This window comes from Enhydra lutris, unplaced genomic scaffold (genome assembly GCF_002288905.1).
Source record: "Enhydra lutris kenyoni isolate GAN:26980312 unplaced genomic scaffold, ASM228890v2 scaffoldscaffold37, whole genome shotgun sequence".
Lineage (NCBI taxonomy): Eukaryota > Metazoa > Chordata > Mammalia > Carnivora > Mustelidae > Enhydra > Enhydra lutris.
Window position 1 is genome coordinate 5,873,766 of NW_019154121.1, and position 24,983 is coordinate 5,898,748.

The 24,983-nt window shown below is 39.4% G+C and overlaps 2 protein-coding genes across 4 annotated transcripts in view; one reads left to right on the forward strand and one right to left on the reverse strand.

The window, feature by feature from the left end:
- LOC111154507 (myotubularin related protein 2) overlaps window positions 1–15,214 on the forward strand; it is a 121,824-nt gene extending 106,610 nt beyond the window's left edge. For all 3 annotated transcript variants that reach the window (XM_022514135.1, XM_022514137.1, XM_022514136.1), the window contains 5 exons: window positions 947–1,153; window positions 6,405–6,497; window positions 9,696–9,809; window positions 11,777–11,953; window positions 12,661–15,214. In XM_022514135.1, coding sequence (XP_022369843.1) covers window positions 947–1,153; window positions 6,405–6,497; window positions 9,696–9,809; window positions 11,777–11,953; window positions 12,661–12,822 — 753 coding nt within the window. In that variant the 3' untranslated portion in view covers window positions 12,823–15,214. The remainder of the gene's footprint in view (window positions 1–946; window positions 1,154–6,404; window positions 6,498–9,695; window positions 9,810–11,776; window positions 11,954–12,660) is intronic.
- A 4,504-nt stretch (window positions 15,215–19,718) lies between these two features.
- Window positions 19,719–24,983, reverse strand: part of LOC111154481 (centrosomal protein 57) — a 39,850-nt gene continuing 34,585 nt past the window's right edge. Inside the window, exons 9-11 of the mRNA XM_022514094.1 lie at window positions 24,175–24,419; window positions 23,237–23,381; window positions 19,719–21,553 (exon numbers count right to left, since the gene is read on the reverse strand). Coding sequence (XP_022369802.1) covers window positions 21,320–21,553; window positions 23,237–23,381; window positions 24,175–24,419 — 624 coding nt within the window. The 3' untranslated portion in view covers window positions 19,719–21,319. The remainder of the gene's footprint in view (window positions 21,554–23,236; window positions 23,382–24,174; window positions 24,420–24,983) is intronic.

The following is a 24,983-nucleotide window of genomic DNA, read 5'->3' on the forward strand; positions in this document are numbered from 1 at the left end:
ATTGCTCACAGGTGACTCTGATGCATAGTCAAGATTGACATTGCTTCAGAGTACCCCATTTCCAGAATATGCCTATAGTTACAATTAAAAGGAGGTCATCATGAGATTGTCCAACCCTAGTAAATCTACTTTCTTTCATTCTGATCCACGTTTGTGAACCCACACTGTTCTCTGAGTATGAATCGTCTGGCCACTGCAGAGAAGAGGACTGTATTATTCATTTTAAATAATATTGTGCTTTTGTGCTGCTTATTTGGCTGTATCTAATTCTGTCTAGTTTTAACTCAAGTTCAGCATCAGAAAAGTTAATTATTTTGCAGTGACTGCATATTTTTAAAAAAAATCTGAAATTATTTTAAATACCAGTAAAGTTGACATAGTAATATATTGATCTGCTGAGAATTTTTCATTCATATTAATACAGAAAAGTAGCTTGAAGTTTTATACTGGACTTGCTGTAAGCTATGTGACATATATAAAAATAGTAAAATAAATGCTCTAGAAGCTATAGGGTAAGAGATCCAATTTTAGTGCTTTCCTCTTTATTCTGTTTTGGTTAGGTAGGGATTGTGTAAGTAACGTGTATGACTTCATTTGGCATTTTTTTTATTTAAATAGATGATGTTGGAATATTTGAAGATTCTTAGAAACAGATCTCTTTAAAACCGAATCCTTTTCTCTCACTCATACTTTTGATTTGTACAGAACCAAAACATACCCTTCATTTGGCTCTTTCATTGTGCGGATTAATAGGAGCCTGCATTTATGAGGTTCTTCTTGTGATAAAGGCAAAATCTTCTGCCACTTACAAGAATTCTGTTTAGGAAGGGGCTTTTTTCTCCATGTGTTATTGAGACAGTTGTCCGTAATAAAACTGTATTTGTTACTTTTGAAGAAGAAAGCACTTAATTTTTTAAAAAATTTCACTGAGAACTCTATCTTGCAGCTCATTCTCGCGGGGGCTCTTCGGATCGCTGACAAAGTCGAGTCCGGGAAGACGTCTGTGGTGGTGCACTGCAGCGACGGCTGGGACCGCACGGCCCAGCTGACTTCCCTGGCCATGCTCATGCTGGATGGCTACTATCGAAGCATCCGAGGCTTTGAGGTCCTTGTGGAGAAAGAGTGGCTGAGCTTTGGACATCGATTTCAGCTTGTGAGTATAGAGCCTGGACTCGCGGCATCACATGCATCCTACATGAGGCGTGTGAAAACAAAGCCTTTTATTCAGTAGACACTCATTGCAAACCACTCCTTCATACTAAAGGGGTAAACTTCTAGAGAGAATGTTCTTGTTAGTTGTGGAAAGCGTTAGGATAGCCTCTTGTGGGTGTGCAGTCTGTCCAGGGCTGTCGGGACACGTGTCTGGCTTGGTCTCTTCTGTGATCCCTGCTAGGGGAGACATCAAATACCATTCCTTCATCTGTGTGCGCATCTCTGCCTTCAAATGCAGATTAGCAGGCATGGTTGCAGAATTACAGGCCACTTCTGATCTCGATGCAAAAGGAGCCAAGGATGGCTTAATTATTATTAGTTTAAGAATACTTCCAAGTAGCAGTGCTCACACAGGAACGGGGTTTAAAAAAAAATCAGGCTGGGACCAAAATAAATATCAGAGAAAAAACGAAAAATTTCCCTCAGAGTGGGAAATAAAACAGCTTTTTGATTATTCTCCTAAAGCACTAACATTGTAATGAGTATACATATGGAGAGTGCTGCAGTTGGTTTTATGGGAATGACACATTTTTCTGCCCTCTCTTTGCCTCAGAATTTATCTTGATGTTGTCGTTCATCTCAAATCTGAGTTAACAGGACCTCAGTGTCCAGGCATTCAGTGTTGAATGTCTTCTGTGGTATCCCCATGAAATGATTGTATAGTTTCTGCATTAACACCTCCAGAAATTAGCAGCCAGGCTCTTCCTCAGGCTATCCAGTCTCACTTCAGAAAATCTACCTACTAGAAAGTTCTTTTTCATAGTGAACCAAAATTTACTTCCCATTTCCCCTTTGAAGACAAGAACAGATATGACTACTTAACCAAATGAGATAGCCCTTCAAATATTTTGAAGTCGGTATACCCATGTCATGCGTAACTTCAGTTCTTCTGGCTAAACATTAATTTTCTTCATTGTTTTCCTATCTCAATCCCCTCTTCACCCCAGTTGTCCTCTGGACTTTGGTCATGTCTTTCATCAAGTGTGGTACCCAGAACTAATCACGGTTCCTAAAATAGAGGAATGGGTTTATTATGTCCCTTTCAAAGGGTATTCAGCTTTCAGTTTTGCTTTTTTGCTACATCATACTTTGGAGTCATGCACCTCTTAATGAAATAAACATTCATGTGGTTTTTAGCTGTGTTTCTGCTAAAAACTAAATTTGCAATCAGAAAACTTGAGAACAGTAAGCGTGTAGGCCTTGTTTTTCATGTATTATTCATCTGTGTTAGTTGTAATCACAGATTTTAAAGAGTGAGGAGTAGGAATATTTTCCCCAAAAGGAGGAACAGGGTGCGCAAAAGTCTAGATGACATTGAGCTTGGCAAGAGTAGAGTTGAGGGAAGGGTGGGGTTAGAGAATCATGGAGGGGGAGAGTTAGATTGTCAGAGGCGTTGGAGCCACTGAGAGTGTGTGTGGCTCCTGGCAGCACATTCCTCGAGTAGCTGAAAGACTTTCTGAAAGATGTTTACCCAGATGCTGTCTCAAACGTTAACCTGTACCAGCGGTGTTCACAAATACAGATGACCCTTGCACAACTCACAGTGTGGGGGAGAGGGGTGCAGTCAAAACTCCACATGTAACTGTTGACTCCTCCCCTGAACCTAACTCCCTGTAGCCTGTGGTTGATGGAAGCCTTCCCAATAAGATAAACGATTAACACCTATTTTGTATGTTGTATGTATGATATGCTGTATTCTTATAATAAAGGAAGCTGACAAAAGGAAATGTTACTAAGAAAATCATAAGGAAGAGAAAACACTTTTACAGTTCTGTAAAAAAAAAATCTACATTTAAGTGAACTTGCTCGGCCCATTCGTGCTGTTCAGGAGTTCAAGAGTTAACTTGAAAGAAGCAGACAAATTTAAAGGTAGTCTGCTTTTTTGAACTTGAACTGTTAAATAAAACTGGGCTTTTGGAGGATCTTTTCTGATGGCTCACATTTTTCAGTTCTCTCTAAAATATACTTACGATGAAAAAACACATTACAAAACCCCTCTTACTTCAAAGAATGAAGTTTTAGTCATCCAGAGCTGCACGTGTTTATGTCAGTGTGATCAAAATAGTAAACATTTAAGACCATTGGAAATTGCTGTGGATTCCTAGATTGCTAACTCTGGTTCCCTACTCCGTCCCCCCTCCACCTATCCCCAGTTTATCTGAAAGCAGAATTTGACAATTAAAGGACATCTGGTCAAGAGGGTCCATTCACCTGGTTAATGAAGAGCAGTGAGTGTCAAACTTTTCATTGTCAGGATCTCTTTCCATTCTTAACAATTATTGGTGACCCCAAAGAACTTTGTTTATATGGTTTATATCTACCAATATTTGTCATATTAGAAATTAAATTTTTTTTAAAGATTTATTTATTTATTTATTTGACAGAGATCACAAGTAGGCGGAGAGGCAGGCAGAGAGAGAGAGAGAGTGGGGAGCAGGCTCCCCGCTGAGCAGAGAGCCCGATTCGGGACTCGATCCCAGGACACTGGGATCACGACCTGAGCCGAAGGCAGAGGCTTAACTCACTGAGCCACCCAGGCACCCCTAGAAATTAAATTTTTAAAAATGTATAAATATTAATGAAATAATAAATCTGTCTTAGTCTGGGTTGCTGTTAACGTCATACCACAAACTGGGTGACTTGTAAAATTTCAATAGAAATTTATTTCTCACGGTTTTGAAGGCTGGAAATCCAAGGTCAGGGTGTCAGCATAGTCATGTTCTGTGGAAGGCTATAGATTGTGGGTTGTAGCTTGTCAACCTCTCTCTGTCCTCATGTGGTGAAGAGAACCAACGAGCTCTGTGGGGTCTTTATTTTTATTTTTTTAAAGATTTTATTCATCTGTTTGACAGACAGAGATCACAAGTAGGCAGAGAGGCAGACAGAGAGAGAGGAGGAAGCAGGCAGGCTCTCTGCTGAACAGAGAGCCGGATGCGGAACTTGATTTCAGGACCCCGAGACCATGACCTGAGCCGAAGGCAGAAGCTTAACCTACTGAGCCACCCAGGCTCCCTCTGTAGGGTCTTTTGATGAGAGCACTAAACACCTTTGCTGGGCTTCTACCCTCATGACTAGCAGCTCCTAGACGATGACTCCTGCCATTACATCTGACATTCGGATTTCAATGTGAATTTTTTTGGGTGGGGGGACACAAACATTCAGGACATAGTTATACTGTATATTAGCCTAAAGAGCATTTTAAAGAAAACGAGTTGTATTTTCCAAAACAGCAACAATAAAAAGGTTAGTGTGAAGGGTGGCATTGTTTTACATTTTTTGCAAATTCCTTTCACGTCTGGTTTATTAGAAGACAGCCGAATTTCACAACTACTTTATTGCAATGTGTGCTGTTGCTTGACGTAAATGAGGAAAATCTGACCACACACAGATATGCAGGTTGAAATCAGAGTGTGTCTTGATAGCGTTTTCAGGGAATTGTGGATATTCTTTCATACTGTGCCTAAATATAACAAATGCTGATTTCAGCGAGGTTACTTGTAATGTGGAATCCAAAACTAGATCAATGAGGTTTTCATTGTCCTTTCTATTAAATTCCATTGGTCTGTCTTGAGCTTTGAATAGCGCTTTTAAAAACCATGCGTGATTCTGTAACATCAGGTGTTGGTTATTTGGAAAATACTGGCTTACTGACTTACACAGCTCTTCAAGTATTAATGCATTTCCTTATAGACTATCATCTCATTTGTGAGCATCACCAGTGATTTTTATCAGAAATGTCTATTACCAAGCTTATTTTGACAGGTAGTTTCCCAAAAATCTAATGTGCACTCAAAGCTTGAAAGCTTGAATTTTATCAGTTTTCCTTGAAATGACACATTTGCTTTGTACATTTTAAAAAAAAAAAAGTCTGCAAGACTTTCAAGTCTTAATAACCATAGTTTATATATATCAGTTGTTCTTTCAAGTCAAAACGTTCCATGAAAACGTGGTGTTTTGTACCATCAGCTAAGGTTTGCAGCTGCAGAACATTATGTGTATTTCCCATTTTGTTACACAGGCTGTCCTTAAGGGGAGAGACTTAGCAGGATTAATTTTTACTGCTTCATCAAGGAAACTGGCTCTCCCCATCCTTTCATTTGACTGCGAGTGTGTGGCAAGGCAGGGTCTGACACTGCTTGTGTAGCTGGATTCGAATGCCGTGCTTGATTTCTCCTAAGGAACCCAGAGTTTTATCCTTCGTCACTTTTGCACTCTCAGCATAAATGTTAGTGCATTGAAAAAGGCAAATAACATTTTAGTATAATTATGAAAATAGTTTTGACATCACAGACCCCTCTCCCTCCCCCACCCTTACCCCCGGCCCCCACCCCCCGGCCCTTGGTAATCTGTGGACCAGACTTTTTTAGAATCACTGTTTTGGAGAGTGGAGGGTCCGTTACAGTCATCTGGGGCAAAGGTCCTTAGAAGAGAAAAAAACTGAGAAAGGAGGTGAGTACATGCTTGGAAGGCAGATGTCAAGCATTCTTTAAAGGTTTCCAAGGGTCTGTGCTGATGTGATTCTTCTTGATAAAGACAGATGAGGTAAGATATGACAGGGCCCCCCTGCACATCCAGGCCACATTGTTAAAGGAGACGGGTGCTTCCTGAGGCTGTTGGACAAGTATCTGTTAATACTTAGGGAATATTAAATCTCTGGGACAAAGAATCTGGGGTTCTGAGGTTTGACTGCTCCTGTCTTCCATTATCAACCTCTTAAGATCTGGGTTCCTCTTGTTAAAGTTGTAATTTCCTATTACAAGCATCTCATGTCAGTAAATAATATGGCAATTTGTACATCAAAATGATAACAGAGACTTCTGCTTGGTAAGACTATGAGTGATTTCTCTTTTCCTTGCTGTGCTCTTTTATTTAATTAATTTCTTAAAGATTTTGTTTATTTTTGAGAGAGAAAGAATGAGTGGGTGAGAGAGTGGGGTAGAGAGAGAAGCAAGCTCCCCACTGAGCATGGACCCTGATGCGAGCCTTGAGCCCAGGACCCTGGGATCACGACCTGAGCTGAAGGCAGAGGCTTTAACCCACTGAGCACCCAGGTGCCCCCTGTGCTCTTTTAAAAAGACTTTTGAACTTTAAAAAATACTGGAAGATATTACTTTAATTGGAAAATAAATTTATTTCCATGAAAAAGAAAAATTCCACAAGGCTCATACAGATTTTCACTCTTTTTGCTCCAGAGACTTGGCCATGGAGATAAAAACCATGCAGATGCAGACAGATCGCCTGTTTTCCTTCAGTTTATTGACTGTGTCTGGCAAATGACAAGACAGGTAATTTATCTGGGATAGTCATTCTTACATCTTTCTTTTAAGCCATCCAGAGTTGGGAGGTGTGGTCAGTGATTATCGTACATTGCATGTAAAATGGAAATTCTTGGAAGATTTCTTGGTAATAGAACTATTACTTGTTACATTATGAACTAAGTTAAAGGACATTATTTGGAGATATTAAACACTTGACAATTTGATCCATTAGCATTTCAACCAGTGGCATTAATAATAACCTGAGAGGTTTCCTCCTTCGTTTTGGACAAGTAGTTAACTGTAATATATTTACCCGGAAGGTCATCTATACGTTGCTAGAGAAGGTAGAGGTGAAGAAATGAAGCAACAGGCTAGTTCACTGGAGCAAAATAAAATCCCATTTTAAGGAATTGAAAAATACGTTTACGTGGGAATTATGAGTAGGTAGATATGTAAAAGATTCAGTTCTTTTTGTTCTTAGGCATAGAGAGATTGTTTTTTAGACCTTCTATTAACTTTCTAACAAACTGGTTTGAAATATTAATGGTAATGGATTTAGTCTTTTGGAAAGATCTCGGGGGAGATTGAAAAACACCTGCTTTGCTATGGGATCACTTCACTAGTGAGGCGAGGGGTTGGTGTCTTAAACATATTGAACTCAAGGAAAATCATCCCAGAGCTTGGCTACAGGTCACTGCTTTTTCAGCTAATTATTTGCCCAAGGGTTTATTATACCTCAGACAACTGGGAGTCTGGTTTGTTCTTAGTGAGACCGCCACATGAATATAAAATAGAGCAGTTGCTGTCTCTGCTTCGCTTTAGGATTACATTTTAGTTTCAAGAAAACACTATTATTTCATTAAAAGAAAACGAATGGTGATCTTTAGATGAAATATACCAATTATATAAGCATTTCCCTCAATGGCATACTGGGTTAGGTGGATTATTTTGAAAGCTGCTGGGTTAAATGCAGTGTTCTAGTAGACATGATGATGGAATGCTGAGGCTGGAATTTAAAATATAACCTGCTAATGTGTATGACACTTAGAGTTTTGTTCTATAAAAGGCTCTTGGTGTGTTGGGAGAAGGAGAAACTTAACTGTAGAGTTTAATGGTGTTTACTACTTCTTGGACGAGGTTTGAATTTTTCCTTTGGAATTGCCCTTGAGTTTGTATGGCAGCTCTGCAAATCCTTGCCAGTCCTCTTTTTTGGGTGTTTGACCAAAAACAAGAAGAGCCACTATTGACCATTACCATATTTGATTTTTAAATAACATTTGACTCTTGGTGAAAATTAAATATGCCCTTTGAAAAGGCTCAAAAAGCGGTTTGAAACCATGACAGCATTGATGGCTGAGCACTGCTCTCCCAGGGGAATTACCCTAAAGGGGCAGCATGTGCGAATATATGAGTTCTGGTATGTTTGTTAGAAACAAACTCCCATTTGCCAGCTGTTTGCATAGAAGAGTACGCGATAAGTACCTGCCTTGCTAACTTACTACACGCTGTAGACCTAAAAGCAGCTTCACTCCAATTCTGAGCTTAAGTTACTGCATAGAAAATCAGTTTCATCTTACATTTCTCTGATGGAACTGAAAATACGTCATATAGTGATGTGTCTTTATCTTAGACATCCAGTTCTGTTTTCCTTTATGATATTCTGGAACATAGAATCTGTTAGGCATGTTTATGGGCCATCACTGGTTTTGTAAATAATTGAACTTTTGTGCAGAGACTTAAGTAAGCACCCTTGTGAAAGTGACATCGGTTATGTGGCGATTAGCCAGATTCTACCTGTCCCCCCACCCTTGGCCCCAGCCCCTCACTCCTGGGTCAGGAAGCAGTTGGTGAAGGGCCCTTCTAATTCTAAAGCCATTAGGAGGAGAAAATATTCCTCCTCTGCTCTCGGAAGTTCCTGCTCCGCTGCCTCCGTTTTGGGGTAGGGACCTGCCTCCCATTGCATCTCTCTTCTCTTCTCATGACTGAGCACGTGCTTTTGTTGAAAAGATGAAAAACTGATCATAGGCTTAGCTCCTTCGGATGGCTGTGCAATGAGTCAGAATGCATTCACAGTTGGCTAATAAGGCTGTTAAGGGTATGTAACAGTACAGGGGATGGGATTTATTCTGTAAATGAGTGACTGTGATTTGACCAGGTTTCTTACAGGTAATTGGCTTTTTGTTGACATGTGCTCCGATCACCTGGTTCAGCTTCACAGCCACAGAAATGATCATTCAGGGCAGGCTAGTTAGCCTTCCTCGTTCGAGAAATTTGCTGTTACCTGCTTCTAAATTTAGTTAATGTGGAGACAAAGGTGGTTTCATTCCTATCCTTTGTGCATGCAGTTCAGGCTGTTTTCTTGCACTACTAGGTAGGGATCATTCTAAGAAAGACTTGGAACCAATATTTATTCCCCAAATCTGTAGTCCGGATATTCGTAGACTTTCTTTTTCACAGTCCTGCAATTGGTACAATTTTCTTGGAGACTGTTAAAAAATTTTGAAGTATTAGCTGGAGAAGGGTGGATTATATGAACTCTTTCCCCTCCTGGGATCTGCCCTCCATCCTTGATAAGTTCACCGCCACCCCAGATTTGTTGTTTAGGTAATATTAAGATACCTGGTCAAGCTCTTGTCTTAGGTTAAAGAGGAAGTGCATTTTCTTTTTGTTAGAAAGAGGCAGCTGAACTGCTGATCTCAGATTTGACTAGGCTGGCTTTTAAATGATCTGCACATCTGCCTTGGATCTTTATTTTTGTGCATTGCTGACATTATCTGGAGACAGTGATATTTTTTTGTGTAATCCCTGAAACCAAAACTATGTTGCTGAAAATTTAAAGAAAATCTTACTATGTTGTTTATGGTCATTTTTGGCAAAGAAAGGCCAAGAGTTGTCAGAATTGCCAAAGTCAAAATTCATCCCTTTTCAAGGTTAGGATTAACAGATAACAGGGAGATATGGAAACACCAAGGTCACACCATTCAAACTCTTGCTGCACAAGAAAAGGATTTCTCATGGGGAGAAATCTCAGAAAATTGGTAGAGTGATTTTTGAACAGAGAACGAAGCAGAACGAAGCAGATAATGCCATAATGGCTTAGAAATACATAGTTTTGAACATTGTTTAACCTAATTTTAAGAAGTATTACAAAGAACCTCCCCATAGGGATGAATATGCTTGAAAAAATGTCCTAATAATTTTGTGTTTGTGGTATTCAATTTGCAGTTTCCTACAGCATTTGAATTCAATGAATATTTTCTCATTACCATTTTGGACCATCTATATAGCTGTTTATTTGGAACATTCCTCTGTAACAGTGAACTTCAGAGAGGAAAAGAGGTAAAATATGAGCCATGACCCTACCCCCTTCTACTCCCAACATACGTGATGTTCCCTGCGACAGTGCATTCTCTGATAGATTTCAACCTAACAGTCCTCTTGGGTGATTTCTTTGGTCATGTTTTATTGCTATGTATACGACGTATACTATGGCTTCTTTCCATATATCTGAGCCTGATTGGTTTTCAAGTACCTCTGTTGCGAGGCTGAAGGTACCAGCTAGCTGTCAGGTGCAGGTGCATTTACAGCTGAAAAGTAATGTCTGCTAAAGAGAACTGAGTCTGTGTACTCTCAGGAACACCAGTCCTTGTGGGATGGAAATCCTTCAGAGCACGTGCAGAAACATCTAATTAGCAAGAAAAATACACATACGAATGAAGAGATCCCCAGATACATGGTGCATACGTATGAGCTATTTTAGGTTTTTTTTTTTTTTTTAAATTGCAAAATACCATAAAACAACCAAACACTGAAGAGATACTGTGTAGAAAGAAATAGCCCCCTGTGTAATTCCACGATTATGACACTAATCTTCTCTGCTTCCCCAAAGAGATCACTGGTAAGTGGTTGGCATTTAGAAGAAACCGTATAAGGATGACATTTCAAGTTTTACTTCTGACCTTGAAATACATGTCTCCTATGTATGAAATTCCAAATCCTCTTGATTGGGTGTCTCCCTCTGCATCAGTTTTCATTCCAAAAATGTGGTTGCCAACCAGTTTATTCATGCTCTTCTATAAAGCATCATGGCAGGGAGTGCTTGCTCTGTGGCCAGGCTGCCTGGGATGAAATCTTGGATCTATCCCTTGTCTTGTAACCTTGGGCAAATTCATTTCTGCTTTGGTAAATGGGGAAAAATAGTACTATTGTGTGGTTCAATAAAATAAACTACAGAACACCATAGTAACTGCCATGTAGCAGACTGTACATTCTTTGAAGCAGGTATTAAAAATGTTTTTCTTAAAGATTATTTTTTGAGAGGAAGCACATGAGAGGTAGGGAGCAGCAGAAAGGAGAGGAGAAAGCAGGCTCCCCGCTGAGCATGGAGCCCCACCACATGGGACCTCATCCCAGGATCCCGAGATCATGACCTGAGTTGAAGGCAGACGCTAAACCGACTGAGCCACGCAGGTGCCCCAGGAAATTTTGAAAAAACCGTCTCTTCAGTGGCCGGCCTGCAGTCAGCATTCCCATACAGAGGAGGTGCTTTAAGAACTTACCGGATGTTAGATAACTAAAACCACCTAAGTTCCAAAGATACTTTTTTCCTCATCTTTTGAGAGGCTTGAATAAGATTTAACTATATCTTGATTTTAAGAAAATAATCTTTTTTTTGCTGAGCTGTAATTTGCAGTCCATAAAATTGTATAATTTAGTAGTTTTCAGTTATCTAGAGTTGTACAACTGTCACCACTGCTGACTTTAAACATTGAGAAGTAACCGTGTCCCTGTTTGCAGTTTCTCCCTGGTCTCCTCCCCTGGTCCCTTGGCCATCGCTACTCTCTGGATTTGCCCCTTCTGGATACGTCCTATAAATGGAATCATTCAAGATGAGACCTTTGTGTCTGGCTTCTTTCACTTAGTGTGTTTCCAAGGCTCAATTTGTAGTATGCATCACTACTTTATTCCTTTTCATGGTGAAATATTATTCCATTATATAAATAGACTACATTTTATCCATTTTATCAGTTGATGGACTTTTGGGTTGTTTCTTCCTTTTGCTCTTATGAGTAATGCCCATTTGAACATCTGTGTACAGGTTTTTGTGTGCATATGTTTCTGTTCTCTTGGTATATATACCTGAGTGGAATTGCTAGTATGAGAACTTGTTTAAATTTTTAATGAATTAATTGCAGTGTTTTCTAGTACTCTGATTTGAATGAAAGTAGGGCTGTCACTGAAGTGTCCATGTCCTCTCCCTCCTAAGAGATATTCAATAATCGAAAATGCCTGTTTCCTTCTTACAGAATCTGCCTAAGAGGACTGTGTCACTGTGGTCTTACATAAATAGCCAGCTGGAAGACTTCACTAATCCTCTCTACGGGAGCTACTCCAATCATGTCCTTTACCCGGTAGCCAGCATGCGCCACCTAGAGCTCTGGGTGGGCTATTACGTCAGGTGGAATCCCCGGATGAAACCGCAGGTATGAGTGCTCTCCAGCAGACAGTGTGAGGTTTCATCCAGGCAGTTCTATCATTTAGGTTCATCACCTTTAAAGCAACTAGAAAAATTAGGTATATTTAAAACTTTTCCTTTTTTCCTGTTAACATTTATAATTGTATAGTAGAAAAAGCACTACATGGGGGTCATCAATGAACTGCATTCGTGCCTTGTCTTTGCTTGTATGGTCCTGGATGAAGCACTTTTCTTCCCTTCTTGGAAAATGAGTGTGGGGGATTGGATGGCTTCTACAGGTCATTTTAATAGGTTTGAGGAAATAGCTTTAAGAAAATTAAAAGCCTGACCAATTCTGGTCCATTCTGAAATATGTTATAGAATATATACTACTTAGAACTGTTTAAAAGACTAAAAATCTGCAGCTAAGTGACAGGAAATCTGTGAGTTTTGGCTTTTACTTATTGTCTTGTTACTTGGTTGTTTTTAAAGTAACAGCTGCAGCGTATATCTGTGGAAGTACTTGGGGGCCCTGGGAAAGTCACTGGAAGGGCGGTGCTGTCAGTAGAGTCCAGTTAATTCTCACCGATGTGCTGGAAAGGTTGGCCTGGTCCCCAGAGCCAGGAAAATGCCCATGACAGCACTTAGGGAAAGAACTATATACCAGCACGATTGGACTTTGGGTTTGTTTACGCCTGCCTCATTGAATGACATTATGGTATTTTGCTCTTGTAGGAGCCCATTCACAACAGATATAAAGAACTTCTTGCTAAACGAGCAGAGCTTCAGAAAAAAGTAGAGGAACTACAGAGAGAGATTTCCAACCGATCAACCTCATCCTCCGAGAGGGCCAGTTCTCCTGCACAGTGTGTCACTCCTGTCCAAACTGTTGTGTGAGGGGACTGTCCGAGGGGGGCCGGCATGGCCATGAACTCCGCATTACAGTGGCAGCTTTAGGAGTATACGGTCTTCTGAAGTTAGAACCCAACCCTGGGAGAAGTGCAGTTGCTTTATTTATTTTAAATCTCTCCAGGAGGGGTTTAGAACTGGGGCAGTGCAGGCGGCGTGCGTGAGATACCCCCTATGGAATTCCACCACAATGACAGTAATCTTCCGAGTCACCCAAAGAATAGTTAGATGCTTCATTACCAGATCCACGGTGGGAGCAAGTTTCTGATTTTAAAATCAAAATACAGACACTTCGGAAACACGCCTCCTGCTGGAAGAGAACTGGCTGCACAGAGGGAAGGAGCATCCCAGTTAATCTCAGCGCACCGACGCTGCAGTTCCCTGCCATGACACATGTTGAGCCTCAACGGCACGAAAGCTCAGAATCCCATGATGCTCCTTTCCCCCGTCGCGGGTTTTTCTTTTCTGTCGTAGTGATTTACTTTCATCACCTTTCTGCACCCACACTCTTCATATATGATACGGCAAAGATCTGAGGATATTATGGCATAGTAGTAGTTGAAAATTATTGCTGTCGTTACTGGCGTGTGTATTTAAGATGTAGTAGATAGCTGTCCGAATGGATGCCTTAGAGGTGTGCTGGGGGGCGGGCGCGGGATTGAGAGACGGAAGCAGTAGCCGCCCAGGACTTCAAAGAATTCCACACCCTTCAGATTAGTTTCCATTTGCCCAGTTACTAGAAACATAATGAGACATATTTACAAATTCATTATTCCCTTCCTTTACTGCATTTATGTTTTTGTGTGTGTGTGTCTGAACACAGAAGTGAATTGGCTGAGTTTTGAGGCAATATTTTAAAAGTTTACTAGGATTGACTTTTTTCCTGAAGTCTGTTTAAATAGCTTATGGGTGGGAAATATGCTCAAATTTTACACGAGGTATTTTACTACTTTACTTTGCAAATTCTGTAATTCCACTGAAAGATTAAGTCTACCAAAGAATTTACTGCATGTACAAATATGTTACAATCTCAACGCCAGTAAAGGAGATACTGCTTCACTGTTCACCTGCCAGTAACAGTTCAGCACTGGTGTAAACATTTGACTCCCGGATACCTTAAGAGCCATATGTTATGTACTGTAACAAAGGAGCTTCTTGTCCCTTGGTTCTTTAATTAAAAGGAAATTTCAACTGACTTTTAAAACGTTGTCCTTATCCTAAGTTGTTTGCCTTAAATGCCTTTCTTAAATGTGTTTTTGAAGAAGGGTGGCTTAGCACCTGCTCCAGATTAAAGTGTTCAGTTTCAGCCCATTTTGCTTCTAATACCCAAATCAAGCAGTACTAAACAATGCAGTGTTCTTTCACTTGTGTCCTCAGCCTTGTTGTTGGGTTTGGTGGTGAGGAACTGTAATTTCTCCTACTACCTCCAATATTAGCAAAATTAGTACCAGGATGATTTGGTCTTTGTATGATACACATTTAAAAAAAAAAAAGTCGTCAGGGTATTTTTGAGCGGCCAGCCCATCAACTGAAGCTAAGTTTTCTCTTCCAGATATTTTACAAACCCATTGATGTCCATTCTATGATTTTCCTCATTTAAGCCTTGATCATTTTGGGCTGATACCACATAAAAATACTGATTACTGAAGAGATCAAGAGTTTCAGACTTTGTTTCAGTACCCTACACATCCACTTTAAATTCCATTCAAAGGCCAGAGCAATGGAAATGCAGATCTATCACTTACCATTTTAAGACTTTTCCAGAGGTTTCCTTTTCACCTTAGCAGGCATCTTTAAAGTGGAGTGCATTTAAGAGAATCCCCTGGGGGCAACATGAGGATCTTGATGGCCTTGTGAGACGTTCCTCTTTCCTCCCCCTCGACTTACAACCAGCTGGACATCCATGACTGAACAGAAGTGCCTCTGCACATCAAGTCCAAGGAAGTTATGGAGCCAGGGGAGTTACAGTGGCAGTGACCATGGTGACCTCCTTAGTGGAGGTGGTAGAATGAGAACGGGGTACTCAGAAGTGCTCAGCGGCAATGGGCTGCAGTTGGTTCTATTGCTTTTCAGGAACACCTAGATTTCTGAGGAGAGACTTCCATGACTGGGTAGAGGGAAAGAAAAAACAAGTCAAAGAGAGCTGAAGGGACATGCTTCCTGCCATAAGCTCTGGGATTCCAGCAAGAGGTCCATCCATGTGCCTTTGGGAATCCCCCACTCAAGGATTGCCCTACCAGGCCATGGGCACACCTAAAGCCCCAAGTGCTAAGCACACACCTCCCCCAACTCTGCATCCAGTCTTTAAAACACAAAACCAAAGATTTTATTTGAGAGAGCTGATGGATGTGCATGAATGGGGGGGAGGGGCAGAGGGAGAGGGAATTTCAAGGACTCTGCACTGTCTGCCCCCCAACAGAGCTGAGGTGGGGCTGGATCTCAAGACCCTGAGATCATCACCTGAGCTGAAACCAGAAGACACCCAACCCACTAAGCTACACAGTTACCCCCAGTGTGTTTTTCTTTTTACCACCTTTTATATGCACATATCAAACTTTAGCAGGGAGTCACCTCCAGTAAGAAAACCCAAAAGCTTATGCTCTAGCACCACCTTCTGGGAAACAAAAGAAAGGCTTCTAACTGCCAACCTGATGAATTATTAAAATCAAACAAAGCCTTATGTAAATAAGAAAGGTGTTTGCTACTTTAAATGTGGCGGCAGAGGCCCATTTCATTGAATACCATAAAAAATCATGGTAATACAGGATCACAAAAAGGTAATGACAATTCTCCAGTAACTGTACCCAAAGATGTGGAATACTGCAATCTAACTTAGAATTCAAAGTAACAGGACAAAATTCAACAAGCTCCAAGAAAACTCAGAAAGGCAATTCAATGAATTTAGGAATAAAATTAATGAACATTAAGAAGTACTTTGCCAAAGAAATTGAAGTTCTAAAAAAATTAAAATGAAAATCTGAAGCTGAGTATTAGAAAGCATTGGGAATGGAGCAGATCAGATGGAAGAGAGAATAAGCAAGCTGGAAGATAAGGGTTTAGAAATGATTCAAGAAGAGGAGAGAGAACTAAGATACTTAGAAAGTGGATACAACCTATAACAATTATCAGACTCCAACAGAAAAGCTAACATAATATTAATGGGTGTATCAGAAAGAGAAGGAGGCAGAGTGTTTATAGAAAGAAAAAATGGTTGAGAACTTCCTAACCTGGGGGAAGGAACTGGATATACAAGAATACAAAGCTAATACACCTTCTCCAAGACACACTAATGAAACTGTCAAAAGCCAGGGGGAAAAACCTGTAAGGGATCACCCCCCCCTCCTTAGGCTATCAGATTCCTCAGCACAATTTCTACAGGCCAGGAGAGAATGGGATGACCTATTCAAAGAACTGAAAGATAAAAACTGCCAGGCAAAAATACTCTAAGTGGCAAAGTTATCCTTGATATGAAAGAGAAATAAAGGATTTCCCAAACCAATAAAATGTGAGAGTTTACCACCCCTAACACTGCCTTAGAAGAAATGCTGGAAGTAAATCTTCCAGGTGAAAAGATCTCAATACACAACATTTTTATTAAAGTGATCGACAGAAAACTATAACTCTTGAGAATATAAAATAATTGCAGCATAAAGGTTAAAGAGCATTAAAAATGATAGCTATTAAATCGTAACAATTCACAGCACAACGAGATCCTTTGTGACATCTAAAGTATAAAAGAATGAAATTAAGTAAATGAAAAGAAGCTTTTATCAGCAAAAAATAACTTATTTTCCTCTATGAGATGTTTTATTTATTAAACCTTCTGGTAACCATAAAGCAAAAATCTAGAGCAAAGACCCACAACAAAAAAAGAAGACTGAGCAAATCACCAAGGCCAAACACCAGCATACAAAGGTAGACAGAAACAGAAGGAAAAAGAAACAACGGAGAGATCGGTAACTAGAAGGCAAAAGATAAAATGGCTGTAGTAACTCCTCACATACCAATAATGACCCTACATGTAAAATGGACTGGGTTTACCAAAAGGCACACTAGTGGCTGGATGGGTAAAAACAAACAAGAAACAAACAAAAAAACACCCAAGGCCCATCTATATGCTCTCTACAGAATTTTCATTTCAGCTCTAAAGACATAAACAGGCTCAAGGTGAAAGGATGGAAAATGACATTCAAAGCTAGTGGAAACCAAAACAAGGTAGGCATTGCCTACTTACACAACACAGGCTTCAGGCCAAAAATCGTAAAACTGGCAAAGATCATATAATGATAAAAAGGTCCATACATCACTAAATATAACAGTTGTAAATATGTATGCTAACACCTGAGCACCAAAAATACATTAAGCAAATACTAACAGATCTTAAGGGAGAAAAAGACAGTAACAGAAGAGTAGGGGACTTCAATACCCCACTATCACCAATGGGAAGATTATCCTGACAGAAAATCAACAACATAAACACTGGAATTGAACCATACTTTAAAGCAAATAAACCTATCAGTCATACACAGAATAATTCATCAAACAGCAAAATACACATTGTTCTTAAGTGCACATGAACATTCTTCAGAACAGATCAGAGGATAGGACACCAAACAAATCTTAGGAAATTTAGATTGAAATCATACTATCTTTTCTGGCCACCATGGTATGAAACTAGAAATCAACAAGGGAGAAATGAAAAAATCTATAAATATGTGGAGCCTAAACAACACATTTCTAAACAACAAATAGATCAAAGAAGAAATCAAAAGGGAAAGAAGTAAAGTTTATAGTAATAAACACAGATGTTAAGAAATTAGATCTCAAATAACCTAACATTGTATCTCAAAAAGTAGAAATAACAGATTAAGCCTAAAGTTAGCAGAAGGAAGGAAATTAATAAAGACCAGAACAGAAATAAACGAGACCAGAGAAACAAGAAAAAAGAGTCAACTAAAAAAGAGCTGGTTCTCCTTTTTTTTAAGAGCTGGTTCTTTGAAAAGATAAAACTGACAAACTTTCAGCTACATTAAGAAAAAGAAAACTCAAAATTAGAAATGAAAGAGGAGACATTACAACTGATACTACAGAAATACATAGGATCATTACAAACATGAACAATTATGTGCAAAAAAACTATGTAACACAATACCCATCAAAATATCAAAGCCATTCTTCACAGAAATAGAACAATCCAAAATTTTCTGTGGAATCACAAATGGCCCCAAATATCCAAAGCAATCCCAAGAAAAAAGGCCACCACCAGAGGTACCCTTGAACAACATGGGTACAGATTCTTCATACAGTTTAAAATCCTAGTATAACTTTGACTCCAATACTTAGCTACTAATAGTCTACTGTTGACCAGAAGCCTTACCAGTAAGAGAGTAAAAAAACCCGTGTTTTGGGGGCACCTGGGTGGCTCAGTCAGTTAAGCATCTGCATTCCGCTCAGGTCATGATCCCAGGGTCCTGGGATCGAGTTCCACATCAGGCTCCCTGCTCAGCGGGAAGACTGCTTCTCCCTCTGTGCTGCTTCCACTGCTTGTGCTATTTCTCTAATAAATAAAATCTTAAAAAAAAAAAAAAAAACAACTCCACATTTTGTATATTATATACTGTATTTTTAAAGTAAGCTAGAAAGAAAGTGTTGAGATCATAAGGAAAATACATTTGCAATACTGTAAAAAATTCATGTGTAAGTGGTCCTACACAGTTCAAACTCATGTTGTTCAAGGGTCAGTTGTACACTAGCAAAGCCACAGTAATAAAAACAGTACGGTACTGGCACAAAAATAGAACAGGAGAGAGGCCAGAATGAAATCCTGGCCTATGTGGTCAACTAATACTCAACAAGGGAGCGAAGAACACCTGCTGGGGAGAGGACAGTCTTCAACAAGTGGTGCTGGGAAAACTGGAGAAATACATGCGGAGAATAATGGAAGTGGACCCCTACTTCACACCACTCACAAGAATTAACTCAAAATATATCAAAGACTTAAACAGAAGACCAATGCCATAAAATTCCTAAAGGAAACATAGGAGGAAGCTCCCTGATGTTGGTCTCCTCAATCATTTTTTAGACATGAATGCCAAAAGCACAAATAAGAAAAGTAAGAATTAACAAGTGGGACTACATCGAATTCAGAAGCTTATGTAACTTTCATATTTGAGAGCTGTTTTATAACTTTATATCTATGACTAGTGGTTGTGCAGGTGCACTTTTTCCTTTATGATCTGGGATACAAAACAGAGACCCGTGTGGTTGTGTCAAAGTTCTTTAGCCTCCTGTAACTTGTTGGCTTACTCTTCTAGTCTCACTTGCATATCTCGACTCTTAGGTACCAGTACCACTCAGCTAGCCACAACTCTCCCATGTCAACTGCAGAATCTGGCCTTTTCCCTTTTTATTTTATCCCGTTGACCTGGAACACTTCGCTTTTCTGGCTAATTCCAGTTCTCCAGAGTCTAGGCATCACTTCCTCCTCCAGGATGTTAGCCCCCTCCTCTGTGCCCTCACTGCACTGCGCTCGTGCTGTCACCACCACATTCACCACATAAATGCTGAAATAATTCAGATGTCTATCACCTACCTTGCAAGCATACCCTTCTTAGCCTGGTATCCATTTCGGCATCTCACACACAGAAGACACTTGTGTAAGAAGTGCACTGCACCAGTGCTCTCGCAACAAACTAGGTGGCTAACAGCAAACCCCTCCGTTGTAAACTCTCAGACGAGAATGAGGCAGTTTTGGTATCCTTGTTTTCAACTCTCACCTGACTGTATTAAAAGCTGAAGATGAGAGTTTGACTCTTATCTGAGGGATGGGGTGGGTTTTAGCACCATTAAACTTCTCCTAATTAGGACTTAGAGCCATTACCATGCCAAATGTCACACAGTTTAATGACCTGAAATTCAAACACAGCGATAGCAAAAGTTTAATAGTTGAAATGGTGGTCGAGACACAAGAAAATATTTTCCATGTCCCCAAGAGCAGTGATTCTTTGGGTCTGTGGACTCTCTGTTGTGACGTCAAGAGGATACAGAACTGCGCACGCAAGCAAAAGTTTACATACAATTTCAGAACATTCACAAACAGATCCAAATTCAAGGAAACTAAATGAAGAACTCTGTAAAAAAATTAATTCAAGTAAGAGGCCTAATAAGCTTAGTGCCCAGATGGGCACTATATTTCATGCTGATTATACCCAGATAAAATCCCGGAACTTCCATCTAGATCCCAGGGAAGGCATAAAAAATCTAACATGTGGTTAATGTGTCCTTTAGTAGTCTTCAGAGTATCTCATCACATGCCATGAGACAGTTGTCTTGTTGGGTTTAGCTTCTGTGTAAGCATGAGAACGGCAAATTATGTAATTATATATTCTTATTGTTTCTCAAAATATGTTAATGTCCTATTTAGAAATGCATTTTTTAGAGAGATTACAACAAATAAAGCCTTTATTAACAGGCTGTTAAGGAAAATTTCAGTGTTTCCTTAAAAAAGCTGCTTTATTGACTTCAGGGGCAAATTTATAAAAAGTTCACATGTCTTGATCTATGCAGAATTATGATTCACATTATTAACATAATGAGTTACATGTGTACAGGTAATGCACTCATACTGCACACCACTAACATGTCCAAGGGGCTCTTCTCTAAGTTTCAAGATTAAAAAACACAATGCGTCGAACTCAGTAGCATGATTACAAACAGGTATTATTTAAAAACAACAAATGTATATGCTTTACAACATTTCCTCTTCTCTCTTCATTCTAAAAGCTCATTTACTTCATTAGTACTTTGCTTATACTTCAAAAATGCTTTTAAAATTTTTGCAGTGAATGGACTTAAAATGAATGCTGGGTCTTTAAAAATTTTTTAATGGTGGATAACACCAATACAAGTGTATTTAATACTGATCAATGTCTGGAATGTCAAAAAATAAAACAAAGCAATCCTCTTAAATATGTATAAATACTTAAATATAGAAAAGCTCCACCAATAGTCGAAACAAAGTATATTTAATGGTTGTACTGGAAAGGAGAAAGGGGTGATTTGTGTCAGGGGAAGATTTAGAAAGATTTTTTAAGCAAACACTGCCTACAGGACAGCCTCGCATTTTGATAATTTAAACCTAATTTTACTTAGATATGTAAGGAACTGTTAAAAAAAAAAATCACACCCACAAGTAAACAACTGGTAATTTGTTTACAAAGTGCAGTATTTCAGTACAGCAAATTCATCTCAAAGAAGCAGTGTGTGTGGCTTCCTGGCCGTTAAAACTCCCCTGGTTTCCACTTAGGTGGTTTAACATTTAGTCATGATGCGTAACACAAGAAGCCTGTGTAATGAAGCTTGGGCCCCTTAACACCTGCTATTCATTAATTCCAACGTAAGAGAGTATGAGACCTGGAGAGTAAATTGTCAAAATCTGATTGATGAGGTACAGATTATCTGAATAAAATTTATAACCTGGTACCAGTTAGTAATCCCAACATAAACTATTGCTTTGTAATGAACTCTGTATGGTTTGCATGTCCTTCAATAACTGAAGATTTTTCCTGCTTTTTTCACCAGGTCTCGGTTTGACAACGTCCTTCTTGCTTGTGGTCCCTGTGATTCCAGAAGAACGACTGCTGCTGTTTCCTTCTTCATCAAGAGTCTTCCTGGTGGTTCGCAAGTCCCTCTTCTGCTTCTCTACCTTCTGTTTCTCCAGCTATAGCAAATAACCAAGGCAGGGAAAAAGGAGAATTCGATGAAAACATTCCCTTCTGACAACTGGTATTTTTAACTCTCACATAAACTAAAATGCAGATAATGTATTTTGGGTTTACTGTTTTAAAGCCTTCAAAAACTTATTGTACCAGTCACAGAACACTGTGTGTCAAAATATAAAGGGACATACAAACAAGAGAACAAGAGTAAACATCAACATTGGGGCTCTTTCAGAAGGTAAGGCAGTGTTGCCCAAGTGCAGAATAGAGTAAGAAACAAGAGGGGCTGGGAGAAGGTGTCACGGAGAAGACAAAAAAATCTGACATGGTAAGTGAAGGATAGGATAGATACTAAAGGTGAAGAAGAGGAGAAGAGTGGTTCTAGAAACTCGTTTGAGGAGCAATGAAACATATTCTAGATGGACAAAGAGATGTAATGGTAATGTATTAATATAAAAGATTTTAAATTATTTCACTATTTTAGAATAATTTAAACCAGAGAATTTATTTTTAGAGAGCTTTACTTGTACTTTAAGCCACTGCCAAGCTGGTGTTCCATTAGCGAGAATAAAGTTAAATCGAATGTACAAAAAACAAATTAGACCATTACTCCTATAGCAATCATTTGCTTATATTTATTCTTTTTTAAATGTGAACTTTACAAAAATACTTAAAATCTCAGGTTTTGGAGTTGAAAAGACCCACGTCTGCATGCCAGCTCTGCCATTTACCAGTAGGCTAGTACGTCCTTGCATAGAAGTTACTTACTTTCACTTTAGGAAATGCCTACCTCCCAGGAAAGAGCCCAGTTTTCTTATCCATAGAGTAAGACAATACACTCATTTCATAGGTGTTCCATGAAAATCAGAGGACATATTTAAAAGCACTTAGCATCATGCCCCTTATATAGCCACGAATCACTAAATGTCAGCCAAACCTATTCTGCTTCCAGTCTTTCTCCATTTCCATCAGTGGTATGGCTGCCCTCTCCCTCAAATGATATTCAGCAGCAAGCCGCCCTGATTTTTCTACTTCCAAAACACACTTCTAATCTGTCTGCTTCTCCCCCACTGCAGTCAGTGATGATCTCTGACAGAGAACTTCCCCCTGCCCAGCTGGTCTCCAGCCTGCTCTCAGCAGTCACAGCAATCGCCTAAGCCATGATTCACTATGTTTCTCTCCAGACGAAACTCTGGAGTGTGCCCTCCCACTGCACTTAGTAGGTATTAAATACATGGCTCTTCTATTAATTTAATTAGCAACAGAAATATAACAAGATTTTTTTTCACATATTTTTATCTGACTTATTCCTTTGGGAATCAAGAATTTCCAAGTGCTTTCAAAAGACTTAGATACATTTAGAACCATTTAAATTCATCAGGGAAGTTTAAGTTTGTTCATATAAAGGTAAGAGTAAATATATTCAGTATTTGAAACATGTATCTTAGATGATGAAATCGGCTCTCAGATTACAAGACAGTGTCTTCCTTCCTAGCCCACTGAGCACCAATCCTTAGTACGAAAGGACTGAATTAGTGTCTACATTAGAGAAATGCTCCCTGTAGCTCCCTATCTGTGATACATTTCAATGTCATCGATTAATGTATTTTAGGAGAAGGGCTTTTGGTTCTGCTTTGTTCTTTTTAATCATTAGAAACAGGGAAAGGGAAAGAGTTGGGAGTTACCTGGGCTTGGTATTTTCGAACTTTAGTTATTTGGTTGGCTTTGGCCTCCATCCTCCCCACCAGTGCCTCCAGTTCACACTCTAAGTTGTCTTTCAGTTCAACAGTTGGGGATTCTTGGATAAGTTTTGCAAGCTGCTGGTGGTCACTATATAAAAAATAAAAGCAAGGCTTGGTTAAGTTTCTGGTTTCATGGTTAGGTCCACCACAACCCACTCATCATAGGACCACTGGTCTGTGCAATAAAAAATGACTCGATTTCTTAAACAGAGCAACAAGACGGTTTAAAGGCTCAAGAAAGGCACTGGAGGCAAATGCACAAGAGGAGTTCTTAATTTCAAAGACCTAATAATTTATATTCCTTCCTCCCCCAGAACAGTATACATATACATGTATATTGAAAAGAAAAGCCTAGAAAGACAGGGAGGATCTCGTTCTTCAAATACATCCTAACTTATCATTTAAGTTGAACTAAACTCCATGTGTATCAAGCTCCCGGTAAGAAAGTAAAACTTAAATGTAAACCTTGATCATGAAAACATTTAACAGTATTAAAAAAGGGAGAGATTTTCCCCAGAACAGTTATATTTGTTAAGGTCTTAGTGATTGGTTCAAGGACTGTGCTCAGATATTTGCTGAACAAATTAACAATATAATTAATGACGTCACCAAGAAGTTAAAATGAAGTTTTAGAACTATAATTTTTTTAAAAAAAGATTTTATTTATTTGAGAGGGAGACAGCACAAGCAGCGGGGAGGAGCAGAGGGAGCGGGAGAACCAGACTCCCTGCTAAACAGGGAGCCCAATTCGGGGCTCAATCCCAGGACCCCTGGGATCATGTCCTGAACCGAAGGCAGACGCTTAACTGACTGAGCCACCAGGCACCCCAGAACTAAATATAATTTAAAAAAAAACCCAAAAAACAAAAACTAAAACTCACAAGCTCATTTGCCCAAATTCATCCTGTAAAGTCTGTAAGACTTCTGACAACTCTTCATTAATGCTGTTGGAGGAGGAAGGCGTTACTGACAACTTCTTACTTTTATTACCACTTCGTGAAGAACATTGCTTTGTCAAAGGAACATTGTTGACCACTCGATCGTTGCACAGGGCTTTACTGTGTTGCTTCATTAGATGCAAGACATGCTGAACATTGGCTACCACAGCATGACTAGGACTGGTGGACTGAAGAAAAATGAGAATTAATTGAAGCCACATCCCCTAAATCTGTTTTCTTGCTTACTCCCTAAGTAGCATAAAAAGACCCCTACCCACCAAGAGGCAATATAAATCTCCTAGAGTAAATCCAAGTACCAAGTCACACTGAACCTCTGAAATACCTCCAATCCACCTCTTCGTCTCCACCCTCCTGTCATTCCCTTGCAACTACCTCTACTATTTGCTACAGGAAGATTCCATTTGGCCTCCCTGCCCACAGTGTGTTCAGTCTTTAACTCCATAGTGCTAAAAGCTCTCTTCCTAAAATGTTACTCTAATAGGAGTATCAGGTTGTTCTCCTACTTGAAATATTTGATGTTAAGCCCACTAACTTTAATGTCCAAACTCCTTAGCATAGGAAAGAAGTCTTCTATCATTGAGCTGTAACTGATACCCCACTGGCCTTATATCTCACCATCCCCTAATTTCTCTGCTTGCTTGAATTTTTTATCTAGATTCAAATTAACATATAACAACGTGGATGGAACTAGAAGGTACAATGCTAAGCGAAATAAGTTGGTCAGAGGAAAG